Source organism: Ovis canadensis, chromosome 2, assembly GCF_042477335.2.
Source record: "Ovis canadensis isolate MfBH-ARS-UI-01 breed Bighorn chromosome 2, ARS-UI_OviCan_v2, whole genome shotgun sequence".
Classification (NCBI taxonomy): Eukaryota; Metazoa; Chordata; class Mammalia; order Artiodactyla; family Bovidae; genus Ovis; species Ovis canadensis.
This window is the reverse complement of record NC_091246.1, coordinates 59,839,177-59,864,668: the sequence shown is the minus strand read 5'-3', so window position 1 is coordinate 59,864,668 and position 25,492 is coordinate 59,839,177. Positions and strand designations below refer to the sequence as shown.

The 25,492-nt window shown below is 44.2% G+C and overlaps 1 protein-coding gene across 2 annotated transcripts in view; it reads right to left on the bottom strand.

Annotated features, from left to right (window-relative positions):
• Positions 1-3,453: 3,453 nt before the first annotated feature.
• GNA14 (G protein subunit alpha 14) overlaps positions 3,454-25,492 on the bottom strand; it is a 198,059-nt gene continuing 176,020 nt past the window's right edge. For both annotated transcript variants that reach the window (XM_069576305.1, XM_069576306.1), the window contains exons 3-7: positions 12,637-12,791; positions 10,026-10,154; positions 8,637-8,766; positions 6,077-6,230; positions 3,454-4,962 (exon numbers count right to left, since the gene is read on the bottom strand). In XM_069576305.1, coding sequence (XP_069432406.1) covers positions 4,772-4,962; positions 6,077-6,230; positions 8,637-8,766; positions 10,026-10,154; positions 12,637-12,791 — 759 coding nt within the window. In that variant the 3' untranslated portion in view covers positions 3,454-4,771. The remainder of the gene's footprint in view (positions 4,963-6,076; positions 6,231-8,636; positions 8,767-10,025; positions 10,155-12,636; positions 12,792-25,492) is intronic.

Here is a 25,492-nt window from a genome sequence, read left to right as displayed (position 1 = left end):
TCTTATGATCTTTTGCATCCCCTTAGGGCACATCTCTTGCACCCACAGTTAAGCCATGAAAAGGTTTATTGATTTGCTATTGAGATTGATATAATACCACTGAAGATCCTACTCATCAATGGCCAGATGATGGATCTTTTGAATTAGAAAAACTTTTGTACTTGAAAAAAATTTTAGAGAGCTCTTATTCTAAAGAATTGTCTTACTGGTACCTATGGGAAGATCAAGTTGAAAAGAGAACACAAAGGAATATCGTGTCTAGCCTTTGTGCTTAGATGCTTAGATGTGTCCAATTCTTTGCGACCCCATGGACTGTAGCCTGCCAGTCACCTCTGTCCATAGGGATTCTCCGGGCAAGAACACCAGAGTGGGCTGCCATGCCCTCCTCCAGGGGATCTTCCCAACCCAGGATCAAACCCAGGTTTCTCACACTGCAGACAGATTCTATACCAGCTGAGCCACCAGTCTGGGGTTTAGTGCAATTTGTCTTTGTAAAGTCTGTATAAAGCATTCAATACAGAGGCCTCTGAATGTGCTCCTTGAGTGTACAATCCAACTTTGAACAACTTTTGCTTCTATCAACCCCTGAACACTGACCTTTAACTCTTTAACAAGATCAAGTTAAAAAGCCCCTTTTGCCTACACTTTCAGAAGTTCCTACCAGATTTTGAAAGAGTTAGGATCAATGGCCATTCACAACCTCACTCACAAGGACCTTTTTAAAAATTAAAAATAAAAAAGAATATTTTTATTTTCTTATTTGGCTGTGCCAGGTGTTAGTTGCTGCATGTGGGATCTTTGTGGTGGTGTGTGGGGTCTAGTTCCCTGACCAGGGGTCAAACCCACTCTACATTGGGAGCAGAGCCTTAACTGCTAGACCACCAAGGAGGTCCCATAGGACCTTGATTGGATATTTAAAGGTATTCTTCTCATTTATAATTATACCGCAGTTATCAGACAAGCCAGACAGCCCCCTAGTAGATGGACCTCCCAACTGTACCCCAAGGAGACGACCAGAATTTCTCCCAGGCTATCATGCAGATGATCAAGAAATGGATCAGCTGGAGGTCAGTCTTAAGGGGTTGACAGAAGCAAAAGTTGTTCAAAGTTGGATTGTACACTCAAGGAGTGCATTCAGAGGCCTCTGTATTGAATGCTTTATACAGACTTTACAAAGACAAATTGTACCAAACCCTAAAGCTCCAGGACACAGGAGTCTTTATTTCCTTCTTAGTTGGAATGGAAATCTCCTTGGCAAAAAGGGAGTGATTGTAGACAGAAAAATGATACTTCAGTAAATAACATACTCTTATGGGTATTAGGTTCTAGTCCTATTAATTGTCTGTCTGTTTCCTTTTTTACCTATAAATTAGATGGGATCCTGAATTATTCTGCTTTCCTCAAATAATCTGGCTACATCTCTTCAAACTGTTTCCAATTTTCTTCCACTCTTCTGACTTGGAATCAAAGTCAAATTGTTATCACATTCCTAGAAATCTAATGTGCTTAGATGCTCAGTTGTATCCAAGACTTTGCAACCCAATGGACTGTAGCCTGCCAGGCTCCTCTGTCCATGGGATTCCCCCTGGAAGATACTAGAGTGGGGTGCCATTTCCTCCTCCAGAGGATCTTTGCAACCCAAGGATCAAACCTAAGTCTCATATCTCCTTCACTGGCAGGCAGATTCTTTATCATTAGCACCACCTGGGAAGCCTGGTAAGAAATCTGATATGCCCTTATATATTAATAATACCATCATTTGTAGTTTTCTTAAAATGTCATAGAAATTAACCATATTTCTTTGACAACTGACAAAGGCTCATCAGTTTTTTAATCATGACTATTTTTAAGTTGTCATTTATGAAAGTTATTGTTTTGCTTTTACAAAAGTATTTCCCAAGTCCTACAAACTGAATGTTAAGTGGATTGATATAAACTTCAGAGAAACAGCCCAAAGGGCTCATGTTTAGATCATCTTTGTGCCTGGTGCTCAGTGGGCCACTCAGGAAGTTTATCTGAATATGTGATGACATCAGAGGCATTCAAACTTGGAAGATGCTTCAGCTCCAACATCTAGAGATCTGATTGGCAGCCTTCAGGACTCAGGCTGAGTTTATAATTTTCCCCAACCACTAACTTTTGTTTTTGTTTCCATAGACATGCTTGTTAGTAAGTACCTAATTGCTCACACCATGTAAGGCTAACTTCGGGATCCCACCTCAACACTAGCTCCTGAAATGAGACAGCTGTTCAACTGAACTGACCTACTCTCAAGACTAAGAGGTTGGTTCAATGAAATTTAATAGTCTTATCAACTTAGCTGCTGGACTATAAAACTTCACTGAACTTTTAAAGACAGGACTGAAGGGGAACAGAATATGTGACCCAAATATACACTTTAGTATAAGAATTACTTAGAGCTGATTTTTAAAATTTATTTATTTATTTATTTTAGGTTCTTTTCCCATATAGGTCATTACAGAGTATTGAGTAGAGTTCCCTGTGCTATATGGTAGGTTATTAGCTATCTATTTTATATATAGTGTATATGTGTCAATCCCAATCTCTCAATTCATCCCCTGCTCGTTGATAACCATAAGTTTGTTTTCTACAAATACAAAAGTATTTCCCAAAGTCCTGCAAACTGAATGTTAAGTGGATTGCTATAAACTTGAGAGAAACAGCCCAAAGGGCTCATGTTTAGATCACCTTTGTGCCTGGTGCTCTGTGGGCCACTCAGGAAGTTTACCTGAACATCTGATGACATCAGAGGCACTTAAACTTGGACGATACTTCAGCTCCAACATCTAGAAATCTATGACTCTATTTCTGGTTTGTAAATAAGTTCATTTTTACCATTTATTTAGATTCCACATATAAGTGATAACATATATTTGTCCTTCTCTGACTTCACTCAGTGTGATAATCTCTAGGTCGATCTGTGTTGCTGCAGGTGGCGCTAGCTTGTTCATTTCTGTGGCCAAGTGATACTCCATGGTGTGTAGGTATCACATCTTCTTCATCCATTCATCTGTTGATGGACATTTGGGCTGTTTCTGTGTCTTGGCTATTGTGAATGGTGTTGCTGTGAACATTGGGGTGCATATTATCTTCAAATTTTGGTTTTCCCTGGATATATGCTCAGGAGTACGATTGCTGGATCTTAATGGTAGTTCTATTTTTAATTTTCTGAGGAACCTCTGTTCTGTTCTCCATAGTAGCTGCACTAATTTACATTCCCACCAACAGTGTTTGAGAGTTCCCTTTTCTCCACACCCTCTCCAGCATTTATTGTTTGTAGATTTTTCGATGATGGCCCTTCTGACAGGTGTGAAGAAGTACCTCATTGTAGTTCTGATTTTCATTTCTCTACTAATTAATGATGTTGAGCATCTTTTCATGTGCTTTTGGTGATTGTTTTTAAGAAACGAGACACAGGAAAAGCTCTGAAAATCTAGTATAAGTTACCCTTTTGTAAGGGAAATACACATTTATTTTAAGAAACTCTCCATTTTAAATGTCTCCTTCTCTGTTCCTAACAGGGTGATTCTAAATGACAAACTATCAATGTAGAAGGTGTCCCTCTTAATTCAGCTAAACGACTTTACCCTTTTTTATTGTGCTTTACCTGTTAATCTCCCATAAGTGACCTTCCCTTCTCTTCTATCTTTCTTGCATCTTCAGCTGAAGAAAGTATTTAAGGTGATGGCTTGAGTCATTTTAGGAGAGTTAAACTCAGTTTTCCAGGATATCTCCCATGTATACAGGAGGATACATGGTGTTAGACTTATATTATTATTAGAGGGGTGTGGTCTCAGCCAAGAACCTAGAAAGGTGGAAGGAAAATTATTTTTCCTTCCCTATAGGGACATTTAGGAAGTTTCTGAGTTATTAAAGTCACAGCATTTTTCTTTTTAGGAGCAGAACTATCAACCAACCATGAGCTCAAAGAAACATCATCCAGTGCTAATGGCATAGTGGTATATTCTTAGCCTCCTCAGAAAGGCACAACATACGTGGTTCAAACAGCAAATCTGTGGTAGCCATCAGAACTCTGGCAGAGGTTACAGTACATTCGTTAAACAATTTGGGCTTCTAGCCGTTTCATAAGTTTATAAGGCCTGGTCATCTACATTGGAATATATATATATGTGTAAGTTTTCACCACATATTTTTCACCAATACAACTTAATACTATCTAGAGCCCATAGTAATCAAATTGTGGCAAAACTAAATTAGAGGTACTGATACAATCATTAATTTGACTTAGGAAGTTAACATGAAGAAGAACAAACTTCAAAAAAAAATCTTTGGTTGCATGTTGAATACTTCAGCATGAAGAGAGGAAAACAATGACAATATCTAATTTTAAAAAAAGGTTACCCATCTAATACTAGAAGTCTCAAAGCAGGATCCATAAATTGACAGGCTCCTCTGTTATGTGATTTTTCTAATGGCTATTAGCACACACACTTCAATTAAAAAAAAAAAGACCATAAATCACAGTGGCTTTTTAGACTTTTGTAGAATACCAAATTCAAAAATTATACAAAAATCTTACAGCTTAAAGTTAAGAAAAGAAATGTAAAAGCAAGACTTTGAAAAAGTTTTGCTGAATTCAAACATCTTACAAGCTCCATCACCCATCGTTGTCCCTGTGGCTGCATGATGGACTTGGCGCCACCAAGTGGGCTGAGCTGGGTGATGTTAGAGCACTTGCAAATAAAACAAATCTGGTTTTCTGGCCCAGGTGAGGGGTGCACAGCAGCTTTTAAACCAGGTTGAATTCCCTCAGGTTTAGTTGTAGAATTGTGTCTTTCACAGCAGCAAACACAAAGCGGATATTCTCTGTGTCTGTAGCACATGTGAAGTGGGAATAGATGACTTTCTCTTTGTCAGGATTCTGATCTTGATAAAGCTTCAGGATGAAATCTCTGGCAGCTTTGACGTCTTGCTTTGGTCCTGTCATGAAGGCAGTCAGAATCAAAAAGAAAGATACCAGCTCACCACCAGGCCCTCTCAAAAGTCATATTCAGTGTACTCTTGTTTTTATTGGGAATCCTTCTTTGAGCCATCTTATTTCTAGAGACTTTTTTACTTGGGGCATTATTTTATTATGAACTTGCAGAAGGGTATTTTAAGTGTCTATTGGTATCTAAAAATCATACTTGAAGGAGATCTGTTGAAAAATAGTGACCTAATTTAACTTTCTGATTTGGACCATTTTTGAAGAGGTAATTACTCTTTATAAATATACTGATTTCTTTGGCTGCACCAGATCTTAGTTACAGCATGCGGGATCTAGTTCCCTCTCCACTGTGAGCACAGAGTCTTAGCCAATGGAGCACCAGGGAAGTCCCTGAAGAGGCAGTTCTTAACTGAAGTAGAGGAGGGAAAAGAGAGAATATGGGGCCTAACACAGCTAAGCTCCCAAGTCTGATTGTGAAGCTTGAGAGCTGTATGCTACATTATCAATGTGGTTAATAAAAGCAAAAAGGAGAGCACCACTTGTCTAAATATCAGTATCACACTTAGTAATGTTTCTGCACCAGAGTTAATTAGTGACAGGGTCCAAACCCTCTCTCTACCTTGGAGAAGTCATAAAGATAACTTCCGTGTCCACCCTGTCTGGTGAAGGGGCTGCCACATTTCGGCACTAGAAGCGCAGAGATGAGTCAGGCAGTCTCTGCCCTCAGGGTCTGCTGGGACAAGACAGCTGAAGGTGGAGAGAGCAAGGCAAGCCCAGGCCCCCAGGGGAGCCTGAGGAGGTGCACCTGCTGTGGAAGGAGGTGGGGTGAGGATCAGAAGGCCTTCCCAAAGGAGGAGGTGCCTGATTTGGGTCTCAGAGAACAAAGCAGAATTAGCAAGGGAGTTGGCAGTACATCCCAGGCAGTAGGAGAGGCGTGTGCAGAGGTGCTGAGGGGAAAACACGCTGATTTGACTGGCGCTTCCATTCAGGAGTGAAGGATGGTAAGAAAGTCCATTAGAGGCAGATCAAGGAGGCCCAGATAAGCTATGCTGAGAACTGTGAACTGGTGCCAGGGAGGTCAGGGCCACAGGATAAACACTTACTTACCAGTGTATTCTGGAAAATAGCTAATTAGATGAGAGTACATGATTTTCTCTTCCAAAAGATCCTTCTTGTTTAAGAACAGAATCACTGATGAGTTGAGAAACCAGGGGTAGGTGATGATAGTTTTAAATAAGGCTTTACTCTCTTCCATGCGGTTCTAAATGAAAAACAAGAGATTTAGGATAAACTAGGAAGAAAAACAATGCTTTGGGAACAGCATGCCGAATCACTGCTTCCATCCATCTGTCCTCTTACCCAGCTGTCCTCTCCAGGTCGCTGGCCTTGCTCAGGCTGGGGAGGGTGTGGCAGGTGGTCCCTGCTTCTACTTCCCTCATCCTCACCCTCCCATTAATCACCCTCTTCCGGAATTCCTCTCACGCAAATTCTTCTCTGGCCCACAAACGCATAAGGATATAAGAAGGGCTCTTGTGTAACTTGGAAAAGGAAGGTTGCAACCCAGAGTTGACACAAGTTTTCTGTGTATAACTACTGGGATTACCAAGTGGGGGGATCCTTCAGAACTACAGACCTGAGATGCCCTTTCACTGGGTGTTGGCTTCCAGACTGGGCATCAGGAGTCCAATGACAATGAGGAAGGAAGGCTCTTCTGGCAGAGCCACCGCCCTCAGGGACGCTGGTGGAGAGAATTAACTGCTGAGCACCTGCCCTGCAACATGTTTGACAGGCGGGTAACACAGCCAACGCTCTCCAACGGAACAGGTCCCCATTTTATGGGGAGCATACTGTTCACAAGGATGTAAATGCTTTCCCAGGACTGTACAATAGCACAATCCAGTGGAAGCTATGTAGACAGTAGTAATTTCTGAACATTAGACACTGGCAAGAAAATGTTAAATGAAAGTAGATAGGGCATGTATAAATCTCTGGTGACAATAATCTAGCATTCTGCCCTCTCCCAAGTATTTCTAAGAAGAAAGAAACCCTTTCCTTCCTTCCTTCCTTTAGACTAAGAAACACAGCCCTCCTGCTACAGAGGGACACTCCCTAAATTTCTGTTCCTATGACTCCCAATGCCTGGGCCCATTCTCCCACTTAGTACATTTTTGGGGATCAGTTCTGGAATCTGTCACCAGGAAGGTAAGGTTTCACTTGTTGTTAAAGCTTCTTTAGCATTAATTATGATCTTATCAATAATGAGCTCCAAGGAACTACAACAATCCTATATACCATAGTGAGTGGATTCAAGACATATCTCCAGCCAGGACATAAAAGTCTGGAGTAGCAACCACTTCATTTTCCCCCAGATACCTAGGATTTTTCAGAGAGGAGAAAGTAATTTCTAAGCACATCAGGCTAAAGTACTCATCCCTGGCTCACCTGACTAATCTTCCCTGAGAAACGTTCTAAGTAATTCCTAAGACAAGTTTGGAGCTAATTTTTCATATTGATAACTCAATGCCTTTGCTTTAAAATAAATAAATAAATAAAAACTCTCCACTGGGAGAGCTGGGTGGCAGCCAAGATTTCTATTCTTCTTTGCACAATGACACTAGTAAATGGGCTAATCCACACTAATTAGCTAATGTAACTGTGCTCCTCAGAGAAAAGTCTGCTTTCAAGAAATACAAGATAGAATTTGTTCATAATTATTGCCTAATCCTGGACAGAATTCTTTATTGATTTTCTTTCATTCCCTACAGGCAAGAGGTATTTCTAAAAGGTCAAGAGGTCTGGTGCAAAAGGTAGGGGAAAAGACGGTGATAATCACACAGAAAATAGCCCTAACCTCACAAAGAAGGGGCCAGGATGGTTCTCTTCACTTTCCTGGCAGATCCAGTTAATGGAATTTAACGAGCCAGTGCCATGGCAGCTCTGCAGAGGGCACCGGATGCCTGACTGGGGGGATCAGTGGCAGCTGCCCTGAGCAAGTCCCGAGGAAGTGAAGGTCAGATGCTGCCCCCAGACAGCACCAAGCATCTGGTACCACTCCCCCAGCCAGCTTAGCTCAGGACCTAATTTGAGAGCACCATGGAGGCTGGGAAGCCTGTCCTCAGGTAAGTCTATTAGAAATAATGTTGTTCAACTTTGGCTGTATATGCGCATCCCTGGGGGGCTTAGTGAAGATAGCCCCCAACTCTAAACCAGGAAATAAGAATCTCAACAATAGGGTCCTAAAGATGTTTTTAAAGAAGAAAAAACCCTTCCACTATGCAGCCAAGGCCGAGACCCCTGTTTTTGAGTGGCTCCACCCTTCATGAAGACTAGATGGCCAAGGTCAGGCCACACATAGTTGTTCTTTAAGGTCCCCTGGGAATTTCAGTGTCCATCCAAGTGTGAGAGTCAGGATTCTAGGTCAGTGATTCTCAGATTACCAGGATCTTCTTGAGGATCCTGCTTTATTTGGCCTGGAGTGATTCGGAAGGCGTGTATTCCTAACAAGCACCCAGGTGATGCTAGGACTGCCAGCCCACAGGCTACACTTCAGGAGTGAGGCGACTTAACCTAAGGGATAGGGCCTAATGCCAGAGTGGGCTGGCTTCTTGCAAACTGCAGAACTAGGTTTCTGTTTTCCACAGCTAACCAGACTCCCCACCCAGCATACCTCATTGTCACACTCAGCCAGCACCTGGTCATATTCACTCAGAGCAACCAAAAAAATAATGGAGGTGACACTCTCAAAGCAGTGAATCCATTTCCGTCTTTCCGATCGTTGGCCACCAACATCCACCATCCTGTTCAATAGAATAAACATAGGACTCTCTGGGGGGGAAACACATGGAAATCAGCACTCTTTAGGGTCCTCAATAATCGTTAGGAATAAAAAGGGATCCTCAGATTAAAATGCTTGAGCACTGCTGCTTTAGGCAATGAGGAACCGCTGGATGTTTCCTAGCAAAGGAGGCAACAGAATGTAAGTGAAGTTACTGAAGATGCACGCAGAGGTCACTCAGATGGAGCCTGCTTGAGGATACTGGTTAGGGAGCTGCTGCAGTAGTCCAGGCAGAAGTTCAGGCATCACGTGGGTGGTGCCCAAACCATCCCAGAGTGCCAGGATACCAGGCAGAAAGGCAGGCAGGCTTTTGGACTACTCGCCACCTCTTGTTTCCTGGCCCCTCCAGTTAATCCAGAGATTCTTTGTGCATTAGCTGAATGCTACCCCTTCCCTAGAAAGACCTGCAGGTGCCCTCTGTCTGATGTGGAGACCCAAAGCCTTAACCTGTGTCTTTGGGACAAGTTCAGGGTGTCATAGCCCAAGGATCAGTCACAAGCTCGAATGTTCCAGGCCTCAGGCAGTTTACAGAAGTGAGTCCGGGGACCTCTCTCAGGTAGCAAAGGATACACTTCAAGGGTGCTGTGCTGGGCCTGTCTAAAGGGAGGTTTTGGAAGGGTTAAGCAGAAATTGATTCTGAAAAGGTTTAGATAAAGTAATGGGCATGTGCTCACAGAGATGCCAAGTATCAGGGGGCTAGACCAGAGGGCTCCTCCAGCTTGACAGCACTCCAGCAGCACAAGATTCAGGGTGGACAGGGCAGGACTATACTCGTGCTGTCTCCAGACAACCATGTGTAACAAGTGTTAGGAGGGACAAGGGAACAAACGGATATAAAAGTGCTCTGAAATTTGCAATGATAAATCTTGGAGCTGAGAATAGAAGGGAAGAGAAATATTCAACTTCACGGAAAAGACCCCAGTATTGCCAATCTGTGGGTTACAGAAATAAACATCTATGTGTGTGTGTGTGTTACACACGAGAGGCATTCCAGACATCAGTAGGGAATCTCTTCTTCTCTAAAGGGAATAGAAAGGTGTGTTTGTATCCATTGTACAACTTGAGACTAACCACAATTCTTATACCCTGTGGTGGCAAAGGCCATTGTTGCCCTAAGAGATATAAGCCCTTTTAGCAATAATACATTGAAGAATCCATTTGGGGACTTCCAAGCCTGGAGAGACAGATCCTTAATGGACCATGTCAAGGAGACAGACTTACCGAAAGATGATGTTTTCCAGGTCAAACGGATACTCAATGATGCCAGTGGTGGGCACTCGGACACGAAGCACATCCTGCTGTGTTGGCACGAATGATGGCATGGCGATCCGGTCAATGTCCGTCAGGTAACTGATGTTAGAGAGCAAAATGCTGACAAGGGGGAAATACCCCACCCAGAAAGTCACCCCAACTCCCAGCCACCCCCACTCATTCATGGATTCATCAGTGACTTTCCTGAGAAGCAACCCTCCAGCCCTCCTAAATCTGTGTGGAGAGCTTGTATCAGAGGCTTTGGTGAGCCTGCTGAGACTCAAGTTTGCAGCTCTTGTCTTTCCTGGTTCTCAGCTGCATCAATCTGCTGGGGAGGGAGCCAGCCAGGCCACGGGGGCAAGAGACGGCACCTGGCTCTCTGACATTTCATCTGTTTTCTCACAGGCCCTCCTCCAAGAACATTGTAGAAGGTAGATGCTGTGCTTGGACACTTTACTTTGCTCGATAAATCAGAGTTAAGGAAAATATAAAAGCATAAATCAGGCCAGTGGGAAGTCCTCTCAAAAAGTTCCTTGTTACACTGGGAAACTGAACATCTCCTAAAATAACCCCAAACTTGTCTTAGATTATTTTGGGCCATATATTACAGCCCAGGCTTAAGACAAGTCTCTTTTTCTATGGTAAAACAATAAGACACTTCTTTTTTAATGTTAAGGCCTTTGAAAAAGGCACTTTTGAGTAAATAACTGAGGCCCTGGCCAGTGGCAGTGCTGATGACTTGGAGCCCCCTGCACATGGAGGTGGCCCCACCTTTTCCAGCACCCACCACACAGGGAGCGCTCACCTAGGTGTGCCGGGGCTGGAACCACCAGGGCAGCCTTCTGTGACCACAGCCCCAGGGCTTATCGCCATGGACTTCTGGTGCTCTAATTTATGCCTGTCAGGCTTCCTTGGTGGCTCAGATAGTAAATAATCTGCCTGCAATGTGGGAGACCCAGGTTCAATCCCTGGGTCGGGAAGATCCCCTAGAGAAGGAAATGGCAACCTACTCCAGTATTCTTGCCTGGAAAATCCATGACAGAGGAGCCTGCTGGGCCACAGTCTGTGAGGTCGCAAAGAGTTGGGCATGACTGAGCGAATCTCCGTGTCATCCCACCAGAGCCTGTGCTCCTTCAGGGCAGAAAGCACCAGTTGTACCTATAGCCCTCTCCTCCATGCCCGGCACAGAGCAGACACACATCAAATACCTCTCCAAAGAAGCAGACAGTGGCAGCAGAGCAGGTGATCACCACTGACCTGGACCACGGAAGCGTCTGGGGTCTCACCTGTGCCAGGTTTGAGAGTTCCCTTTTCTCTGTACAGCCCTGTCCACCACTCCAGTCACTCTCCACACTCTTCTCCATACACTTGCCCCAGCTGTCAGGCCCGACTGAATTCTACAGCAGGCCTAGTGGGTCTTTCCCATATCAAGAGCCCTAGCCATTCCCCAGGGCCTTCCTGGAAGCCAGTGACACAGGCTAGACCAGGGAGGACTCAGGGGTGCCCTGGCTCCCAGCTGTCAAAGGCTGGCTGCCCTCCTTTCTGCCCTGCTGTCTTATGTGCTGATCTAACGACTTACTGGGGTTACTTTTAGTTCCTTTTCCTGCTTTGCTGCTGTGTTGTACTAACCTGGATTCATGTCATTCAGCACTCAGCCTGGAACAAACACCAGAGGAAGGCCAGTGAAATTAAGGAGGTAAGATTCTGGTTTCCTTTCCTGCCCTCTGGCTTGTCAGGATGGGTGAATTACCCACACCACTTTGGAAGGTGATGGCAGCACATAAAGGGAAGGGGATGGGTCTGGGGAAAGAATTCCAAGGCCCTCAGAGGGTGGAAGTGACCCAGAGCAAGACGGAAGGAGCTGAGCTGTAGAAGCAGGAATCCTCACCCCTTCAAAGGACCATGATCCAACTATTTGCCCAGTGATCTGGGCAGAGGCATTGTCTTGGGGAATTCTTAAAATCAGATTCTGTGATCTCTGTGGGATCATCTGCATGCAGAACTATCTACTTCTTTTTACCCTAACAGATTACTGATTACTCGTTCACAAGGAGTTAATGAACAAAGAGCTCCCAAACTGAGCTGCCGTCCATGACTCATTTTGTCCACTTGAGGGCAGCACCAGGTCAGCCACGGATGGGTGTACTGCACTGCTGGGTCTAAACTCTTGATTTTAGGGCACTTGGACCTGCTGTTGCCAGTCAGGAAACCAGGAGGCAGAGGGATATGGAGAGGGGAAAGGAGAAACCAGAAGCAGTTGTAGTCCTGGTTTAAATCATATAACTTCAGCACCCCAAATGAGATCAGTCCCACCAAGGAAAGCCCACAATTGACTTAGCCTCTCAGTGAAAAGGACAGAGGCTTAAAACTAGATGAGGAAAGGTAGGTATGGGCAAGCAGGGCTATCTAGGGGGCTCCTTAGGGGGACTGAATTTAGGAGATGGGAAGCGAGGCATCAAAATGCAGAGGAGCGGAGGGAGGCCGTGCTGCGGCTGAGTGCCTGCATTTTAGCAGGTAGCTCATTTCTCCCTGGTAAGACGCTCCTGTGAAGTGTGGCCGCAACCCGGGGCTCTGTACTCACTATTTGGCAGAGTCTGACAGTTGGTACTCCCGCCTGCGATCGTAGCACTCCTGGATTCCAGGATCCTGCCACAGCTGCTTGATGGCCTCCACCTGGTCCCTGGAGAGCGTGGTCACCTTGTCTACTTCCACTTCTCTGATTAGCTGGGCATTTTCCTGCTCAGAGGGAAAAGAACCTTTCATTAGGCCAAGGAAAGGAAACCATCATGTCGGCGATGTAAGGTCAAGACTTGCACCTGTCTGTGGATCAGGGAAGATCTCCCCTAGGTGCCGGGGTGTGGTGGGTACCCTCCAGAAGAGCTCCTCACAGCAAAGTCACTCAGTTGCAGCCCCACTGGGTGGAGATGATGCAGCTGCTTAGCTCAGTGGAGAGAGCCACGAAGAGCCCCAGACCTGTGGCCTTTGGTCCCAGCAGTACCTGGGGGTCAGTGTCACCAGCGTTTAATACCCAACTGTGCATGGAGAAACACTGGAATGATTGATTATCATTGTACCAACCAACATTACTTCTTCATTAGCATGCAACTCGTTTGAATATTTGCACAGCCCATAGAACAATTTAAAAAACAACAGTATTGTTAGTGGCATACCAAGGGTAGGGTAAGCGGGTCCACTCCAGTGCAGGAAAGAAGGGAGTGCATCGTCATCTTCAGAGAACTGAAAAATCACACCCCAGCCATTAATCATGAGTCTGCTTTCTCTTTCCTTTATTTTTTAAAGATGTTTTAATTGACCTTATTTTTTAGAGTAGTTTTAAGTTCACAGCAAAACTGAGGCAAGTACAGAGTTCTCATGCTTTTTATTATCATGCATCACTAATAAAACTCTTTCCTCCTGGGTGGACCACACCTACTGTACCCCTGACCCCATGCCACTGACTGCTCTAATACTATTACTTTATTATTACAGTAAGTGTTGATATCATTATTGCTGTAATTACTACAGCAGTTATCACTTATTACACTCACTGGGTACCCAGGGCTTTGCATGTATCATCTCATCTGATCAACAGAAGGCAAGCAAGAGGCCAGAAATTTTCCCAAACCTTAGCAAATTAAAGTAGTAAGATTGACTTGCATCCACAGCACATCCCTGCTTTGGCCTAAGAGACTCAGCATCCCATCCTTGGCTGCAAGTTGCAGCAAACAAGAGTTCTGCTGTGGGAGACAGGAGCCTGCCCTCTTCACTGAATTTCAGGGCAATTCACTGGCAGCTGAGAGTCAGCAAAACATCCTTTGGCAGCTGTGGTCTCTTTAAGTATATACTGCACCTCTAGAAAAGTCACTCTTTTCTTGCATTTTTTTATCAGGAAGCCCAACAGAAGGCTAGAGGAAACGAAGAACTTATAGATTCACTTGACTTGTAAAACCCAGAACCATGATTAAATCAACATGGCTTTGCCCTCTGTCCATCAAGAGTGAATATAATCTTCTCCCAGACTGTGGTATCCTCAGGCAGGTAGAGGATCCCCTTTGTAGAGTCTCAAACAAGGTCTATGCAGGATGGGTGAGCAGAAAGAACCTGGGCTGAAAAATCAAGACCCTGACCTCTAAGTAGTTCAGTGGGATTTAAGGAACCCAATAAGTTCCCTGCCTCAGCATCATCATTTGTAAGAGGAGCCAGTGATTTTCATGGGAACCTGATTTATAAAGTATCACCCAAATGTAAGCAGAACTAGCCTTATTATTGCAATGCATGCCTAATAAATATTTCTTGTCTGCCCAAACAGAACACAGTGACAGCCCCTAATCCAGGAGTTCTAGTTCTGCCTGCTGGCACATTTTGTGTCACATGCCGTATTCTCAACCAGAGAGAGCAATGAATGGAAACCATGGACCGTGCCTGTATGGAGCAGAAGGGCTTCACCCACTTCTTCCCTCCACTTGCCACTCGCCCACCTCCCACACAGGAGCAGGTGGTCTCCACTGGAGAATGCGGATGGTGGAGCTTCCCAGGATACCCCATTTGCCCGCGCCAGTGTTTGGGTCTTCCAGTAGATAAAAAGTGGCTCCCAGTAAATTAGCACAGAGGAATGCAGCCTTCTACATAAGCTCTGGGGCGGGAGGAATTTAGGGAAAAGACATTGACCTGGGATTTCAGGTAACCAAGAGAATTCAGCCTGGTGAGAAAGGCATATTGTTTGTTCAGCCAAGGGATGAGATTTGGGGGACATCTTGCTTAAGAGAATAGAGGCTCCATAGAAACCCAACAATTGGGACTTTAGAACTAACTAGACTTAGCCACCCAGGACTCCATGTTCAGAGGTTTTCCTGTCCATCTTTGTCTCCTCCTGGTTAGCTCTGTCTGGATCATTTTTTTTTTAACTTCCTATTTAAGACTTGGAAAAAGGTGGGAAACATGGTAGAACAAACTCTTCTCTGCCTTTCAAGATTGCCTAAACATCCATGCTCTCCCACTTAACCTTATCATCCATCCTCACTCCTTCCACATGTGTTCACACTTATACCCACACATGCACATGTAACTCACACATATGCTTTTTCCTGGAAATATCTGAAAGAAAACTGCAGCCTCAGTGCAGTTTCCTAAAACCAAACATACATAATCACATTGTATAATCATATATAATGATCAACAGCAGGAAATTAACAGTGATACAATATAGTAGTCTAATCCTCAGACCTCATCTGAAGTTTGGCAGTTGTCCCATAAATGCCCTTCATTGGCCTGATCTAGACTCATGTATCGCATTTAGTCAGCTGTCTCTTTAGTCTCCATTTACCTGGAAAGACTGTAGTCAAAGGAGCTTTTTGTGTCACTCTGATCAAGAACGACCTGACAAGGGGAGAGTTCCCTAGTGGTCTAGTGGTTAGGATTCTGCACTTCCACTGCCAGAGCCCAGGTTCAATCCCTGGTTGGGGGGCAGGGTAGGGGCACTAAGATCCTGCAAGCTGCATGGTGCAGCCAAGAAAGAATGCTCTGACAAGGATGTGTTCTTTAGTCACAAGTCATCATGAAGATGGCTGGTGGAGTGGCACAGCTGAGCCCCAGAGAATGTTCCACGGGCAAATATTGTAAAGGGCAGAGAGAAATGAGAAAAAGGGTGCCCGGGTTTTTAAATATATTCTATTAAGATATCAGATGAATGACTTTTGCACATTAACAATGTGTGTTTTTAAAAAAGTGAAGTTCTGTTGCCACAAAGACAGAAACATAGATCAATGGAACAAAATAGAAAGCCCAGAGATAAATCCACATGCCTGTGGACACCTTATCTTTGACAAAGGAGGCAAGAATATACAATGGAGAAAAGACAATCTCTTTAGCAAGTGGTGCTGGGAAAACTGGTTAACCACTTGTAAAAGAATGAAACTAGAACACTTTCTAACACCATACACAAAAATAAACTCAAAATGAATTAAAATTTAAATGTAAGACCAGCAACTATAAAACTAGAGGAAAACAGGCAAAACACTCTGACATAAATCATAGCAGGATTCTCTATGACCCACCTCCCAGAATACTGGAAATAAAAGAAAAACAAATCGAACCTAATTAAACTTAAAAGCTTTTGCACAATAAAGGAAACTATAAGCAAGGTGAAAAGACAGCCTTCAGAACGGGAGAAAATAATAGAAAATGAAGCAACTGACAAAGAATTAAGCTCAAAAATATACAAGCAACTCCTGCAGCTCAATTCCAGAAAAATAAACAACCCAATAAAAAAATGGGCCACAGAACTAAACAGACATTTCTCCAAAGAAGACATACAGATGGCTAACAAACACATGAAAAAATGCTCAACATCACTCATTATCAGAGAAATGCAAATCAAAACCACAATGAGGTACTGTCTCACGTCAGTCAGAATGGCTGCTATCAAAAAATCTCCAAACAATAAATGCTGGAGAGGGTGCGGAGAAAAAGGAACCCTCTTACACTGTTGGTGGGAATGCAAACTAGTACAGCCACTATGGAGAACAGTGTGGAGATTCCTTAAAAAAAACTGGAAATAGAACTGCCACACAACCCAGCAATCCCACTGCTGGGCATACACACCGAGGAAACCAGAATTGAAAGAGACGTGTACCCCAGTGTTCATCGCAGCACTGTTTACAATGCCAGGACATGGAAGCAACCTAGATGTCCATCCACAGACGAATGGATAAGAAAGCTGTGGTACATAAATACAATGAAGTATTACTCAGCCATTAAAAAGAATGCATTTGAATAATTTCTAACGAGGTGGATGAAACTGGAGCCTATTATACAGAGTGAAGTAAGTCAGAAAGAAAAACACCAATACAGTATATTAATGCATATATATGGAATTTAGAAAGATGGTAACAATGACTCTATATGCAAGAGAGCAAAAGAGACACAGATGTAAAGAAGAGACTTTTGGACTCTGGGAGAAGGTGAGGCTGGGATGATTTGAGAGAATAGCATTGAAACAAGTATAATATCATATGTGAAACAGATCGCCAGTCCAGGTTCAATACAGGCGCTCAGAGCTGGTGCACTGGGATGACCCTGAGGGATGGGATGGGGAGGGAGGCGGGTTCAGGATGAGGGACACATGTACACCCATGGCTGACTCATGTCAATGTATGGCAAAAACCACTACAATATTGTAAAGTAATTTGCCTCCAATTAATTTAAAAAAATTAAGTGAAGTTTTGGGCAGATTTCCCTCTGACCTGGCTAAATAGTGTTATACACAGAGTGTGAGCATTTTTACGTTCCTGTTCAAACCACCTCTGCAGTGCACACCATCTAGATCAGGGGGCCCTTATTTAATGGGGAAGGTTTTGTGTCGTGTAGTTGGACTTTCTGGAAAGAGGGAAGAAATGTTCTCAGAGGGTCAGATTTAGGGAAATGTTAGGATTTGGGTGGGAGACAGGCTGAGTCTGAGGTAGCTGGTATCTAAGTAAAGAAACTAGGAAGCCAATAAATAAAGTGGGTCTGTAGTTCATGCAAAAGCCCTAGGCTAGGGGAACACATTGATTTGAAATTGCCTAATTCATACATTTCTTTGAAAAGAAAAATCACAAAAGAGTAAATATTATTGGAGCAAATTCAGCAGATACAGAAACATGACCAGTTTCTCAAACACTGAGTTCATATCTGGCTTTTCCTCTTTTCCTTTCTCAAACAAAACCACCATTTTCACTGCTCTGAAGAAAGAAGAACACTGAAAACAGATGTCCTACATGTGCGTTTCACTCAGAAATTCCCAGGGTGACAGTGGAAGGAGCTGCTTATGAAGTGGTGCCTTGCTAACTTCACACGAGGATGGCTGGCTGCCCAGGTGACAGTCCCTGTCGAGGCCAGCAAGCCACTCCGGCTGGAATCCAGGGCCCAGCGGGCAGCCCCATTCTTCCTAGGTCCTCGCAGGGGCAGCCCCTGCACCATTAATCACCCAGCACTGCAGGCCCCCAAGCCTGCTCACTCACTAGGGAAGATTGTCCCCTCCTTCGTCAGGACACCAGAGTTCCTGTTCTTTCATCAGATACTTAAGTGCTTTCACTGAAATCTGTATTCATTAACACAAGCCTAGATGAGAAAAGCCTAAGTGCACGGTATTTCAAGAGCCTACTGCCATTTGTAGTGCCTATGAACCTCAAAAGCTTCCTAAAAACAAATGAGATTGCAATAAAGTGTACAATTAAAAATGAAAGTTCTCTGTAACATAGTATTTCTGACTGACAAAATCACCCCTCCTTGTTTTAACATCTTACATCAAGATCCAGAACTATACTACATGTTCTATTAAACAAAAATTATGAAATAAAAATTCCAGTGTTCCATAATGATCAGCTTTGAAAGCATTTCAAAAATTGCATACTAAAGAAAATGCTGGTGAATTATGCTAGAGAAAGGAATTTTTTTTTTTCTATAAAAAACAACTTCTGCTCTGATAAACGAAGACTGGGAAATATGGATCAACTCTTCCACTAAGGACAGCTAGAAATGGTGGACAAAATATTTTCAAGTATGCTTGAAAATACCAGGGAACTAATGAATAAGTAACTGCTGGGCCAGAATGTAGGGAAGAAGAATGGCATCCAAGGGGTTGAAACAGCATTTAGGAAACCTTCCTCCCTGAGGCTCAGCTTGCTCTTGAAGGAGCATTTGTGGGATTGAGCAGCTCCCTTTTCAACATCACAGGACTAGGGTGGCTGGGATCGAAGGGTTTAGCGAGAGCAAAAGGCCCTTAGAAGCCCTCTGGCTCTGGGTTGGGATCCAAGGGGTAGCTCTTAGGGAGTTTCAACTCAGCTTGGAATCACCATGATCTCAGAAACTTGAGCGTCTCCAGACACCTGACAGAAGAAAAGGAGATTTCTTTTTGAAGAGAACATCTTCCTCACCCTCAAATTATTTTTTCATGAGTGTCCAGCACACTCACAAAAATAATCAAGCATAAGAAGATAAGACAACTTGAAAAAGAGGTGACAAGAAAAAGATGCCAAGATACCTTCCTCCAGCCCACAGGAAGGCGGAATCTATTGTCATAAAAATGGACTTTAAGGTCTACTTGTCAATTATACCTCAATAAAGCTGAGGGTGGGGGGAGACTTTTAAAGTATAACTGGAGATAGAGAGATTTCAAATGACGAAAAGATTCAGAAAGATATAACAGTACTAAAGTTCTATGCCACTAATGATACAGGCTTAAAATATACTGGAACAAAATCTCTTAGACCTAAATGGTGAAACAGACAAGTTTCATCTTACAGGAAATTGAAACACACATCTCTCAGTAACTGATAGAATAAACAAAAATTCAGTAAAGATACATACAGTTCAAATGTCATGATCAGCAATTTGACTTTATGGACACATGTTGCTTAGTCACTAAGTTGTGTCCGACTCTCTGCGGCCCCATGGACTGTAGCCTGCCAGGCTCCTCTGTCCATGTAATTCTCCAGGCAAGAATACCGGAGTGATTTGCTATGCCCTCCTCCAGGGGATCTTCGCCACCCAGGGATCAAACCTGCATTTCCTGCATCTCCAGCATTGGCAGATGGGTTCTTTACCATTGAGCCACCTGGGAAGCTCCATGGACGTATGTAGAGCTCTATATTTAAAATAACTATAGAAGATAGACTTTTCACAAGCACACCTAGAATATTTACCAAAATGGCCATTTATTTGAGATTACACATTTAAAAAATTGGTTTTCTAAATTCTTTTTATCAATTCCAATTTCTTTAGCAACTCAGCTTCAACAGGAATGCACTTCTGCATTAGCCATTGCTGTCCACCCCCACTCAAGGTGCAGGCATCTGAATAGGTAACCACAGGGCTAAAGCTGCCTAGATTCTCCTGTAGAAAGGCAGTCTTCCACCACACTCAGAATGGGAAGTTAAGTTTTTTTAACCCAATTCAAGATTAAAAGAAACCTTTATTTCTGCTCCAGCCTTTGCCCTCTTTCTCCTTATCTTCTCTCCAACAAAAATAAATAACAGAATTCACTAGCCACAAACTGTTGGCATGAAAGGCCAAGCAAGTTACTTTATCTCTTCGAGTCAGTCTAAACTTCAGTGGGTTTAACTTAAAAGATTTCTTTTCAGAGTCCTGCCATAAATTACTCTGGCACAAACATCCAAAGCTACAATGAGTGCTAAATAATGCAGCTAAGACATCGAAGCTCTGGCCCTATACCATGTCGACCTGCAGAAGCTGTCGTGACACTTCCCAGCAGGCCTTCCCTGTATGATTCTGGGTTTGGATGGGCTGTAAGAGAAATTAGAAGGAGAGGCGGGAGAAGCCGGTGCTCATGTTCTGAAGGTCAGAGCTCCACTTTAAGGGGCACACACCCCCTACACACACGCACACACACACACGTACACACATTGTGGCTAGTCTTCTGGTCAACTTCACTTTTGGAGAAAGGCAGCAGCTGGGCCCTCAGCACCCTACTTGGACCTTTTCCTTCAGCTTGTCCACATCGTGGGGCAGACGGACATGCAGGTTCACAGCAAAGGATGCCAGTTTCTGCTGCAAATCCCCTGCACCGTCAACACAGATGTGAGAGAGAGGTGCAGGTTCCAGTTTATCCCCCCATGGGGATAAACTGCCTTTGTTGGTTCCCGTTCATCTTTGCTCTGCCTCTTCCACATCCAGTTTTTCTCCCTGATGACCAGCCCTGCTGACCAGACACCAGCTATGCAGAGGCAACAGCCTTCGAACACAATCACAGCTCTAACAGCCACATACAGTGCAATCCCTACAACGAATCCATTATTCCTCATTGCCCTCTGACTTCCTGACCAAGCCAGGAATCCTCTATTCTGGCCTATTCAATTCTATTTAGGGGCAAAAATTCCCTATAGTCTTAGGTCTGGGTGATGGTAACAACTCAGGCCTCAGCTGCAGTGACCTAAACGTCTCAAACTCAGTAAGAGGCTGGCAGCCAGACTACCATCATTCAGTGCCCAGCAGCACACGCCTGCTCCACGCTAGACCCGGGCTGGTTTCTGGGAACGTGAAGACCATGGCCCTGCCCTCAAGGATCCCAGAGTTACACCAGTGCCTTCTGGAATAACTATTCATCAGATCCACACACAGATGCTAAGAGATCAAAGAAGACATTTCAACTGGGGATGAGTGAGAGGATGGGCTAAGATTTCCCACCAGAAGTGGCCAGATGCTTATTAAGGAGAAAGGCTGTGTCTGCCCTTCCCATATTCGTGAATGTGGATTCCTGACTGCTGGTTAGAGGCGGCACCGTGAATGTGCCGGAAGCAGACCAGTTCTTTATCACCTTTCCCATTACAGTCCTTCCCCTGAGATGCTCTGGAAAGTACCCAAACTCCCTCAGGTCCCAGGGTAGCTGAATACATTCAAGGTGTAATTTACCAACAGCATCCGGTAACCCCTCCAAAGTATATATATTGGACCAATGGAAACTGCCTCTCAGAAAATCATTTGTTTCAGGCCAGTTTAACTGCACGTGCCCAGTGATCACATAATATAGTCATGTTACGTAGCAAGATAGGATGTTCTATCCTTATCATCACCTTCCTCTCTCTCCCTCCTGTAGTTGAGAGTTTTTAGTTTTTTAAGCATGCCAAAATTGGGTTATGAGAAACAGGTCAAAGAAGCAAGAGGAACATGTGTCTTTTGTGTTTCTCTGCTGGGGGGACTGGAGCTTCTATGCAGGACACACCCAGGTCCTCCCCACATAAAACTGAATGACTGCAGCCAGGGCCCAGATGGTGGAAAGACCAGGACTTACAGAGAAAGACAGAGGAGCAGAAAAAGAAGAGAGGCCATTGAAGCAGTGCTGTGGGGTGGGTTGGGGGCTCCTACAACAAAAGATAGCTCCCAACCCTCCACCACCCACCTCGAAGAGAAAACAACAAATGCCTTGCTCACCTTGCTGGTTTCCTATAGCATCACAATCAGCAGTAAGAAATCTTAAGTCTCTCTTTGATACTGTATTATATTTGTGGTCCTTCCAGAAAATAAGGCATAATAAAGGCTTACAGACACAAAAAGCACTGGAAAGTTCTCAATTTCAGAATATGCTGGATCCAAATATCGTAGTTGGTTATTTGGAGTTCAAAGTGTTTTCCCACTAGCAGACTGCTATGGGTCCACGAATCCAGTTTTATTTTTCTACTGAACACATAGGTTGGGCTCTATTTCTTGGTCTCCCTTGTAGTCACATAACTTGTGTTCTGAGTGATGGGATTTGGGTTGGCGTGATGCGCACCCCCAACAGGGCTGACTTTCCAAGCCTCCCACGCAATCCTTCACTCTGTCTTTTCCCATTTCTTAGCTGAAAGGACAGAACGATGAGGGCAGGGAGGAAGGAAGCCTCCGGGCTCAAGGGACCTGGATCCCTCACAGGCTGTGCACAGCACAGCCCATTTCCCAGCAGCTCCCATGGAATTGAGATGGATGTGGCCTAGAAATAAACACTGATTTTGCTAGGCCACTAAAGATTTGATGTTGATCTACTCTACAGGCTATCAAAGTTTATGCATCCATAGAGAGAGAGGAGTAATGTGAGAATGGAGAAGTCCAGAGCTAGCTCCAAGAAACCCATGTGAACCAGCACAGAGACAAACCAATGAGCTGGAGGCATGGACCACAGCCAGGATACAAGGGTTAGTGTGCATCATGCACGATTTTTTAAAAATCACTCACCTCTGACTTCATTTCTGCCATCCTCCCAGCCTACCTCCCAGTGGATCGCTCTTCAAGGCCCCAGATTCTCAGAACCAAACAGCATGACTACTTTCTATACACACACTTTCCAAAACCTTCTCACCCCACTTCTCTCCCATCAAACACTGCAGGTTCCCTAGGCAGGAGGTTGTCAAGCCTGCAGAGAATGGTTCTGAGCAGTTATTTTTCAGTGTCTTTCCTTTATCTGAGCCCAAATATTGTAATATCAGAGAGAGCAAGTTGATGGTCTCAGTTTCAGTCTGTGGATTGACAACACACACCGGTTTATTTTACACTCCTTCCCAGTCCAGTATACAGCAAGGGTGGTAGTGGGGAGGACTGTTTCATGCAGTTCTCCAGGGACCCAGGCTTCCTCCATCAAGTGGCTTCAACTCCCAGGCCCACACTAGATCCTCTGCACCCAGCAGGCGGGTGGAGGAAGAGAACTTGGAGCAGTAGGCAAGACGTTTTATGGGGCAGGTCTGAACACGGCAGACATACAGTTCATGGGCTAGAACTCGTCACACGACACCATCTAACTGCAAAGGAGCCTAGGGGATGTGGTCCTCCTGTGCTCAGGTGGAAGGTGACATGAGATTTGGTCAACACATCGCATTGTCTCTGCCACTCACAGACTCCCTCTTCGTCACAAAGATCGTTAAGGTCTGCAAGGTGCCCGTGTGTGCTTTTGTATGAACCAAGGTCAACACCATATGGGCCGGGCCCAGCTCTCTGCCTCTTCTTGTAAATGAAGTTCTATTAGGACATAGCCACACCCTGTCACACCGTTGGGCTGATGGCACAGCTACAAAGGCAGTGTCACAATGTTGCAACAGAGTCTTTATGGTCCACAAAACCAAATGCTCGCTGACCCATTACAGATAATGTTTGCTGGTCCTGGTAGAGATGGATAATTCCTAAGTGCATCTAAGGAGGACTCTGCTTCAGCCTCCACTCCCTCCTTCATTCAATCAGTGGCACATCACTATGAATCACCCACTCTTTGCCAGACCCAATGCTTGGGATGAATCTACAACTATGAAAAAAACGTTGTCTTTATCCTAGAGTTTCTCGTCTTTATGGAAATGATGGTAATAGGCAAATTGGACATAGAAGGATCCTCTAAAAAAAAAAATATATATATATATATATATATATACACATATATATTTAAATTAGTGTAAAAAGCAAGATAATTCCACCTAAGTAAATTTCTCCAAGACTTCAAAATTTTCCAAGGGCAACGTCCAGAACTAATTTGGATTGTGAACCTTCTTGCCCTGAGACTGAAAACATACAATAAAATTAAACAAAAACACCACCCAGTGGAAAAAGCTGGAGTTGTTTCTGATACAGACTCCTTTTCACAACATTTAGAGAATGTTCCTCCTTCTTTACTTCCTTAAGCAGACAATAAAATAGATTTTATTCTGCCCCTGTTTCCCAAGGTGCCATATTACATTCTTTGTTGTTTTTTTTAAGTCTACGTTGTGTCCCAGACCAGACGTTTCCAGAGACCCTGAAATCCAAGACAAGTAGGCTGGCCCTGGAGTAGGTACAAGTCCCCATGTTCTTCCTGGGGTACTGCTGACATTCAAGAGATGCCATCGGAGGAGGGGGAGATCTCTTTAAGGCAGCTCCAAAAAAGATTCTCTCCCCTACTCATGTAAAACAGGTTTTCTATTCAAAGGCAAAGGGAAGGAAATGCTAGATTCAACAGTTAGTTCAGTAACACCAGCCAGGCAGGTACGTCCAAGACTGGGCTGAAGAACAAACATTCAGGAATGAAATTCTACCCCTGACGTGGAGCCAAAGCTGCATCTGGGCGTCACTCTTTCCAAGCCATCTTAGGCCCAGGCATAATTCTAGAAATCCCTTCTGTGTCCCTCAGAGTGATTCAGACCCCCACCCCCAAACACAAGATCACAAGCAGGCACCTCCAAAAGATGGTATCAACCCAGACTATTTTCCCTCCCTGATGACACATTCATCAGTAATCCTGGGAGCTCCAGACCTCAGGTTATTCCATCTCAGGTTAATTGTGCCAACATTGTCCAAAGCCACTCAGCTACCCTTCCAAGCAATGACATGAGATTCTTTGCATTAACTGGGGAAACTGTTGGGGTCAATGCAAAGTACCTTATCCTCAAGCATCACACAGTAATACAGACGCTTAACCAAGTTCCATATTTGTTGCCCAAAACTACCAACTGAGAAATCAGCTGAGCACATCGAGGTGGTAGATATTTGTGTAAAGGACTGGATGTGGTCCCTTAAGGTCAACTGAGTGGATTGTGTGCTTACTATATGCTAGATGTCACGCTGGGTCCCTCAGAAGGTGGATATAAATCTACAGACCCTGACCTGAGTCACAGTCCAGGAAGAGACGAAAACCAGCACATCTGACCACAACCCCATTTGATCCAGAATTCCTTGAAAATATCCCTGTCCTGCCAGTGGGTGAGGGACTGACATCTAGTCAAGCAGCAGTCTCAGATAGGACCTCATCACCTAGTCGCTCAGTGTGTCTGACTCTTTGTGACCCCATATGGACTGTAACCCACTGGGCTTCTCTGTGCCTGGGATTCTCCAAGCAAGATTACTGGAGTGGGTTGTCAATTCCTTCTCCAGGGGATCTTCCTGACCCAGGGATCAAATCTGGGTCTCCCACACTACAGGCAAATTCTTTACCATCTGAGCCACCAGGGAAGCTT